A 9353-nucleotide genomic window follows, 5' to 3' on the forward strand; every position below is an offset into this window, starting at 1 on the left:
ACTCGAGATCGCCGCCAAGCCATCCTATCCGCCGCTGGTATGTCTGTCGGCTGGGCTTGATATGCGGGCTGATCTGGTATGAAATGCCTCGATCACGGGTAATTGGATCAGCTGACAGAGATGTCGAGCGCTGCCGGCAGCTGTCTGTGTCCGGCGGATTGGACACTGCTTCAGACAAACGCAGTCTCGGCGCGTGTCGTTGGGTCAGGCGGGACCCAGACCCCGTTACCGGATTCTGTCGGTTCGTATCCAACAGGGTCAAAAAGGGACCCAGAGGGCCCGAGGCCGTCGTCTGCGTTTAGTGGGTTGAACAGCGACCCAAGCGAGGGTGTCGGGTACTGCATAGATATTACGTACCGGACGGGAGCTGAGGCAACTCTTGTTACTAGAGTTTGTGTCTGGCGGGGTGGCCAGAGGGCCCAGTCGGTGTTTCCGTTGCCGCATTCAGTGGAGCGGACAGTGACCCAGTCGGTGTGTCCATCTGCTGTGTCTGGCTGGCGAGACGAACGCTGGACTCCGCGCAGTTGCGCAGTTCGGAGCTGGCCAAAGAGTGAGAAGCACGCTCTGGCGAAGAAAGACATACGTGGCCGGGCAGGGCGCAGGTACCCTCGTACGGGCGCGTTCGCCCGAAACCGACTAACCGTTCGCAGAACCCGCCACCTTTCGTGAGCACAGGAGAGACCACGACCGCCAGGTACCCGGCCTCTCCCTTCACTTGTCGTACATCTTATTAACGGCCATCACATCCTACGGCCTACACACCCGCTCTGCCGGCGGGGTCTGGCGCGGGCGAGGGGAGGGCGAGGGGGGGGGGGGGGGGGTCGCGTGCCGGCGTGCCGTGACCGCCGTCTGGGGGATGGCTCGGCCGTGGGGCGGCCGCTGACCCAGCCGCCGGCTGGCTGCCGGCCAGGCACAAATGCGCGTCGTGCCCGGCGCGTCACGGCCCGCCGAGTTGGCATGCAAGGTCGGCGTGCGGCCTCGTGACGCTCCTGGTCCGGCCGACGCGCCGCCGCTCGGCCACACCGCGCAGCGAGCGGCCCGAGTCACGCCGTCGCTAGCTGACCCGAGGTATGCCGTCGATGGATGGTCCGAGTCATGCCGTCGCCGGCTGACCTGAGTCATGCCGTCGCTGGCTGACCCGAGTCGCTGGCTGGTCTGAGTCGATGACTGGCTCGAGTCATGCCGCCGCCGGCCGACCCAAGTCATGCATCCCCCTCGTGATGAGATGGGGATTTTCTAGTTGACGCTCAGCGAACTGGGCTGCATTATAAAAGTAAGCTTTTACCAACTGAACACACCAAAAACGAGCATTAAATGTCTTTTTCCGGTGCTGATTGCCACATTCCGCGTCAGTTATTTTGTTGGTGATGACGCAACAAACTTCTTTGCAGCGCATATCTAAAAGCATGTATTGTGGCGTTGCGTCAAGCGCAAAAAGTTGTGCAGGAGACAGTACAGCTTGTTCTTGCATTGAACTATGGTGTCGTTACACCTAGCTACGAGCGAGCAGTGTTCCTACAATATCACAAGGCTAAAAAGCTGGCAGCAGCTTCCAGCTGCTCTTACGGCTGTGAACGAAAAGTCTGCTACAGATAGCTATGACTCGCACCAGGCATACCATTGTAAATTCACGCTTCTCCGAGATCTGTCGCACTGTCGCTAGCTACATATGATCACCAACACGCATTCTGGCGGGCACCCAACTGTCCTTCACGGCATGTTTGTGTAGCCTGGGCGATTTTGATGTCGGTGAAATAACCCGTAATGTAACTGGTTGTGTTGGGAAAGGTTTGGAGGACGGTATCATGAGCTGCATCGCTGAACACATCTATAATGAGCTTCGAAACCCGGTCACTCTGGACAACGGCATCACTCATTCAAGATGAAAACGACTCTCTTCCCCAATGCCTGTCTAAGACGAAAAACCCTACGCTCGCTCAGGACAGTGCACATATATTATATACCCGGAGTGGGTCTGGAGTCAGCGACCCAAATCAGGGGGATGATTGGGTTCGATTACACGTTCAGGGCCAGGGCCCACAGCACGCCATGTGTTCCTGAACGTGCGGATGCCGGAGGTGGCTCCTGGTATAATGGTGGTGTTTAAATGGAAAGCAGGGTTCGCCGCGCTCGAGATTCAAAGGTCACCTCGATCGACCGTTTCGTCCGGCTCACACCCCCATTAACCGACACCACCCATTAACCGCCGCGTGATTAATGAGATTTAGGATGTGTTGCGTCACACCTCTGCCGAGCGGTTTATCTTCATCAATCAGCACTGATCTCTTCATACCGCCTCATATGTATTTATAAAACACACCTCAATAGGGACTCCATAGATCACACAGCGTGGTGGCGCGGTCGCCTCACATCGAAGCGGGACCACCAGCCGATCGACCCGCGGACGTTTCGCAACGCGACGGCTACCGCCGGTCGAACGAGGTTGGATTACATTCCGTCGGAGATAGCGTTTCTCAAGCGGGGGGGCACCGGACGCGGGCGTGCTGCCCCGAGGCGCGCCCCGGTGAGCTCCCGAGCCATCCACGAACACTGACCTCTCCAAGCGTGAGCTCCTTGCTCGCCGCCGATAAGCAGGATCGGACTCCAGTTGCAGTGCGCCGCGGCTTAAGCACGACCACAAACCGCAGGCTGACGGGCTGCGCGGCACCGCACGAACAAATAACAACCGTAATCATGACGCCGTCGATAGAGCGCGCACGTGAAATGGCCGCCGACGGCCGACCGAGCGGCAATTGGCCTGCACTCTCTGCGTCCGGCGCCCATTCGCCGTCGCCTCTCATCCCGTGGGTAACGAGCACCTGCAGACAATTGCGGCGCGTGAGCACGTGCAGGCACCGCTCTTATGGACGAGCACGCTCCAGCACGCCGACGGGGGCGGAGCGCGGCCCGGGCGTCGGCTCCCGGGGCTCCCAGGCCGAGCTGTCCGCGAAGGGCGACGGCGGGCCTGCAGCTGTGCAGTGGGCCATCGCCGCGGGCCGCGGCGCGGCGCCAGCGCAGCCGACGCCGCCGGCGCCGCTGACGTGGTCGGCTACGTCACCACAGAGCGCTTATCGTGGGAATTGAGTTTTGTTCGAACGGAGTTTACGGGTGCAATCGCAACGTGCGGTATGTTGCCCAACAGCCTGGCGTCGGTAAAACGGTGTCGGGCAGGCGCGACCGTGTAATCGGAATGTGTCACTTGACGTCGCTTCGCGCTACCTGCGGCTCGGCCCCACCGGCTCCGGCACACCCGCCCATTAGGCCTTTATTGTGCCGCGACCCGCATGATGTTGACTGCATGACGAATAGCTCAGCGCCGCCTGTCGCCTCGACGGTCGCCCTCGCATTGACATGCGATCGCTATCCGGCTACTAACGAGGCAGCTAGTTATCGACTCATGATTAGCCCCGCGAAAAGTAGGAGCCCTTTGATACGGCCGTAAACTTGAAGCGCGGACCACCCGTCAGCCATCCTAATGAGCTTTCGATTTGTGTGGATGCATTTATGCACGGCCAACAGCGACTTACTGATGCCTGCCTTCGGATATTTGCTGATAGTATCTGCGGACGTGTCTTACGAGGCGGTGCGGCCAAGGCTGCCCGGCCACGGCGTCGCTCGCTGGCGGCGCGCCACAGTACTACACCTGGTCGGTCCTGCCCCGTTGACCCCGCCGTCCCTGCCCCGCAGGCCTGGCAGGACATCGAGAACGTTCTGATGCACAGCTTCGAGGGCCCGAGCGTCGAGGGCGGGTACCGCTCGCCCGGGCTGGCCGACGACGACTCGCCGCTGCCGACCGAGTCGCCCGGCTACTCGACGCCACACTCTCCCGAGGGCATCGACATGAACTTCATGGCGCCACCGGCGGGGCCTGACGGCGAAGAGTTCAAGAAGGAGCCGTTCGCCGAGCACGGCGCCGCCGAGCGGCCGCCGTACCGCGAGGTTGACTCGCCGGGCGCCGAGCGCGCCTTCCCCGAGGCGCTGCCACTGCAGGCTGACCACCAGCCGCTGCTCGGCGAGCAGAAGTTCAAGGCGGCCGCGCCGTTCGCGACGGACGGCTTCACGAGCTGCGCGCCGTTCGCCGAGGCGGCGCGGCCCGAGCCCGGCCCGTTCGCGGCGACCGACTTCGCCAGCGAGCGGGGCGGCGACTTCGTCGACCTGGACTCGCTCATCAGCCGGGCGACCGAGCAGCATCTCGGCTACCCGAGCAGCGTGCAGGCCGTGGCGCAGGGCGTCGAGACCAAACTCGTGCTGAGTGGCTCGCCGCTGGCCGGCGGCGAGGAGCGGTCGCCGTCACCGCAGCCACTGCCCGGTCTGCAGGGCGACTTCGAGCTGAACGGCGTGAGCATGCAGCTGCCGGCGGCCAGCTTCAGCCCCGTGTACACGGGCCTGGTGGCGATGGTGTCGGTGCCGGGCGGCACGCCGCAAATGTCGCCTCCCGCCAGCCCCGAGACGGACAAGCTGCCGCGCGCCACCGTCGAGCTGACGGCCCTGGGCGGCCGGCCGGGCGCCGCCGCCCCCACCGTGCGCCTCATCACGCCACCCTCATCGCCCAACCTGGCCGAGCTGCTGTCGGCGGGCGCCGGCGCCAAGGCGGCCACGCATCAGCACCCGGCCTTCCTCAACCAGCTGCCACCGCCGGCCGAGGACGGCAAGCGCAAGAGCAAGAGCGCCAGCGGGCGGCGGCGCACACCGCGCACGCCTGCCAGTACCCCGGCTGCACCAAGGTGTACACCAAGTCGTCGCACCTGAAGGCGCACCAACGGACCCACACGGGCGAGAAACCCTTCCAGTGCACGTGGAAGGACTGTGACTGGAAGTTCGCGCGCAGTGACGAGCTGACGCGGCACTTCCGCAAACACACGGGCGACCGGCCGTTCCAGTGCCGGCTGTGCGACCGCGCCTTCTCGCGGTCAGATCACCTTTCGCTGCACATGAAGAGGCACGTGACGGTGTGACGATCTCACACACATATTCGGACTGCGTCCCAGTGCGGCTGAGATATCATGTGATCCATTGTTTGCTCGTGGCATGCAGCATTTGTCCTCTCGTTCGTGCGAATGTCTATATATGTGAGCTTTGTCAAGTGTACAAAACCCAAAAAATGTTCGCTCGCGACGCCCGGGTGTCGCACGTTGAGTCGCGGCGACCGTGCGACAGCCGCCTCGGTTTACCATTCCCTGTTACCAAATGTGCGCGATTGCCATAATGAGGCGTTCGAGTGAACATCGGGCGATATTATAGCGGCGCGGTAGAAGCGCGACCGACGGCGAGCGCGCCGCGAGGGTCGCGCCCTCGCCGCCGCGGCGTCGCACTCGCTGTACATGCAGGAGCGTAGCGCTGCTGTGCTAACAGTCGAATACACACTATTGGCAGCAGGGCGTGTGTGCGGGCGCGGGCCGTCGCGCCCCGGACCAGCGGCGTCTTCGGCGCCCTGGCGACCGGGCCCGGAGGATGACCAGGTGCGGAAGTGGCTCCGTTCCGCCAAGGCTGTCCGGTTCCGCCGGCTTCCGGGCGGGGCTGCCCGGCGAGCGGGGCGCCTGAGGCGCCGCCCGCCCGCTGCCGACCGGCCAGCCGCGCCGGCGCTACTGGCTCGGCTTTACTGCCAACGACAAGGATCGCCCAGCTTTTTATGCCCCACATATACCGCCAGCCCCAGACGGCTAAAGATAGTGCATTAACGGCGCCCTGTTAAATACGACCAATTAACTAGTCATTGACTGATTTCACAACCGCCGTAACAATAAGCGGGCAGGGGCGGGTGGCGGGCGGGCGGGCTGCCGGCGGCTCTGGCCGGTGCCGCCAGCTGCCGCGCGGCGTCAGGAGCTCACGGGCCAGCGAGGTCACCACCAGCCAGCGTCGGCTTGAACCATCTTACCAAGCATCCACCCCCAGCCCTCGCCCGCGGTGTCTGTGCCGCTGTCGCTGCTGCTGCCAACTCTGATGCCAGACCTGATGCATTTCGCATTTTGCTGTGGTTGCACAGGTCCTCATCAGGCGCTGTTTGGCCTGTTCCGCCCTCTACCTTACATGGAGCCTTGGGTACCGATTATCCTGAAAATATGGGTTGCTTGGAGCGCGTTTCTCGTATCGTTCAATCAGCATGGCAAGCAGAAAGCACTTGGCTCCCTCTGGTTTTAACGATGAGCAGGCCCCACATGATCATTTCATAACCGGGTTACGAAATCACACAAGTTGACTTCGAACTATACCGTGATGCTGCTCCTGACAACCGCTCCAAGAACAAAAAGCCGCATCCCTGTCGTTCCCCACTGTCAGCAGAGTGCTGCGGCCGCGCCGACGGCTCGCGTACACGGCCGTCAGCGCGCAGGTACGCGCGGGCTCCGCCGCGGCCGGGCCGACCGACGCCAGGCCGTCTGACCTAATGAGGAGCGACACGCGAGCCGGCCGCCCCCGGGCCCCGAGCTATGGCTGCCGCGTCATCCGCTGACACCGGGGCCTCCCCTGGGGCTGGCTCGCGTGCGCCCTAATGGAATTAGACAATCTGAACATGCCGGTATATTACGGCTCCGGCCGTCCGACGGCAGCAGGCCGTCGGTGACCGCGGGCTGCCGCCGGGAGGCAGCGCGTGGCGGGCTGTGCGGCCGTCGCTGGAGGGCGGGGCTCCCAGGCGACAGGCGGCCCCGCGCGGCTCCCAGCCGGCCCATACCGCGACGAGCCCGGTCCAAAGGGCTGTGAGTCATGCATCGTGCGCCCCTTAGAAGGACCATCAAGGTGAAAAACGCCCCCATCAGCCGGGTAATAGCGGGCGAAGGGCGTGGAGGGAAGGCATGCTGTTAATATTCGGTGGCCGGTTAAAATAACGGCTCGTCCTCGGCTAGTGGCCCTGACATGCCTTGTAAAAATGCATAGAAAGGCCTAAAAATACCTTGATATGAAGCTCTCGGCGGTACCTGCCATGCACAGTGGAAAGCTATTTCTTCGCACCAATGTATGCGGGAAACGGATGACATGAACCAGGCTAATCCACCAGTTGCTTGGGGCATGGACGGAGGTCGACGGACGGTAATGTGACCGTATAGAGAGCGTCCCGCCAGCCATAATTCATATTGTCGGGAGAACAAACATCGCAACTCACTTTTCATGGCTGCCCTATTCCCCTCTTCAACATGGACCACCCTCTTTGATGATGCCGTTGGAGTTTGGCATTCGGATCTGATGAGACTCTCTGCACTCATCTGCTCCGGACGCTCCAGGCCGGGGCAGCGTCCAAAGCCGCGCCACGCGCGAGACGCGCTCAGCCAAGTCCACGTGCCATACTGGCAGCAGCCGCCGCGCAGGAGTTGCGCCGGTCGCTGATGTTGATCTGACTAATCTTTTTTGGCTTGTACCGTGGTTTGACATATCACGGCGGCGGTATCGCAGCGCATCTAAGCAGGTCAAGCGGGGTTATGAAAGCGGGCCTCGGCGGCGCGGTACGGGTCACCCGCTGCGGCTGGAGCGTGGCAGTGGGGCAGGGCCGCGTCCGGTCGCGGCGCCGCACGACGGTACGCCACACAGTGTGCCGCCCAGCCCCGCCGACGTCCCGTCGGTCGTCCTCCTGTCGATCAACACCGACGGCCGTCGCAACACTGACAAGGACAATTTGTTTTTGACTGGTGGAGAAGCTCGTCTCACTGGGAGGCACGATACAAGAGCATGTTGACTGGAATGAACGTACCCATGGTCTGGATGCATTTGTGCTGAGAGGTAAATGCGTGATGCGACAGGAAAACATCATGATTCACGGTATTCACCCCACAAGAGTTTCCTAATGTACTGGAGAGGCCAGAATACACCGGCCCGGCACATTCCGTCGACAGCATTCATCGACTGAAATAACGGCTGAACCAAGGAACCGAGTAGTTGAGCCATCGCACCTGCATTACAATGTCCTTCCAACGCGGATTTCATAAGCTTGGACAATAATTCTGGGGACATGCAATTAATGTTCACAAATCTGGGTTACTAACAATGCCATCATTTAGCAAATATCCTCCAGGCATTCGCGTCCGATAACAATGGTCACCAGACCCCCAAATGTCTTGTGTTCCATCTTGTGTTACAAAACTGAACCACATCTGTCAGTCCCTGAATACTCGCGAGAGATAACGACGAACATCAATCACTATTACCATCACCAAATTACCAATGCGTCTTGTAGACTAAATAGAAATGTCCACAACTTTTGGCTGCACACATCCATTTGAAGAGTTATCCGCCGTTGCCGTGGCTGGTAGCGTAACAGATGTGTGGTATGCGGATCACGCCCCCCATCAGTGCTTACATACGCAGCCCGCGTTCACCACAAACACTCCGGTAGGCGAGTCGCGTGTTCAGTTTAGTTATACTTGATTGGTTGTGACTCATTTCCGGAGGATATCGGCTCGTTACACACAAGCATAAAAAGCAGGCGGATTGAAAGTCAATCAATGATATGCGTCAATTATTTTTTCCAGCCGCTTATCACTGCCATCACCGCTTATCACTAGCTATCGCTGTCACTGTCGGACATTTGGTGGCAAACCCCAGTGGTTCTCTGATATAACTCTTCATAAAACGCAAATAATCTGATATTTTCCTCTTGTCTTCATTAGCCTCATATTTTCTGCATTTATCAAATGCCACTTTGTCTACATTGCTTTAAAACTTATTTGCACAAGTTGTGCTCTGTCAGGCACAATGTATTTTTGGTGATAGGTTACACGATTTAAGTCCCAACATGTCATTCGTGCGATTTAACGAAGGCGGTTTTATTTACTGGCGTTGTTACACCTCTTGAACATATAATTCGGTTGTTATCTTCCTCGCGCACTACGTGACCTTCTTTGACCTGCAGCCTCATCCACATATTTCATCTAATTGGTGACAGGAATAAGAAGATGCGTGAGGGAACCCGTATTTGACCCGTAACTCGTTAACTGGCAATATTTCGATCACGAAAGATGCACAAAGCCAGAGTTTGATCTTCGGACTCTATTCTGGGGCTGCGTTGACTTAAGATCAGTTATCCCAGTGAGGACTGGCTGTGTGGCTCTGTGATTCAACGTGCATGTAAATACATTGCTGGAACATCCGAGCTATGAAGCTTCTGCTACCTTACAAGTAGCATATAATTGTACAGTGTCCGCATTATTTTTACTCGCTTCGAACCGCGGCGTTGCTGGTGATCGTGCAGTCGGAGAGCATGGATCGCTTTCTGTGGCGTTAGATCTAAAACTATCGCCTGTTCCTACAACCAACATACCAGTCCATTAGTTTTAGAGAGATGTACGGGAAAAAGTCCTTCCCCGTTCCACGGACTCGAAAGTGGCTATATACCTCCGTCAGTGCTAGGTCAGATTTACAAGCAAAAC

At 59.4% G+C, this 9353-nt stretch overlaps 1 protein-coding gene across 1 annotated transcript; it reads left to right on the forward strand.

The window, feature by feature from the left end:
• Positions 1-3687: 3687 nt before the first annotated feature.
• On the forward strand, positions 3688-4955 carry LOC119102021 (Krueppel-like factor 8; the record flags this gene model as incomplete). Its single annotated transcript, XM_037225396.1, has 2 exons — positions 3688-4473; positions 4707-4955. Coding segments are annotated over 2 exons (1035 nt in total), but the record flags the coding sequence as incomplete, so codon positions are not given.
• Positions 4956-9353: the final 4398 nt, after the last annotated feature.

This window comes from Pollicipes pollicipes, unplaced genomic scaffold (genome assembly GCF_011947565.3).
Source record: "Pollicipes pollicipes isolate AB1234 unplaced genomic scaffold, Ppol_2.1 Scaffold_5320;HRSCAF=6289_pilon_pilon_pilon, whole genome shotgun sequence".
NCBI lineage: Eukaryota > Metazoa > Arthropoda > Thecostraca > Pollicipedomorpha > Pollicipedidae > Pollicipes > Pollicipes pollicipes.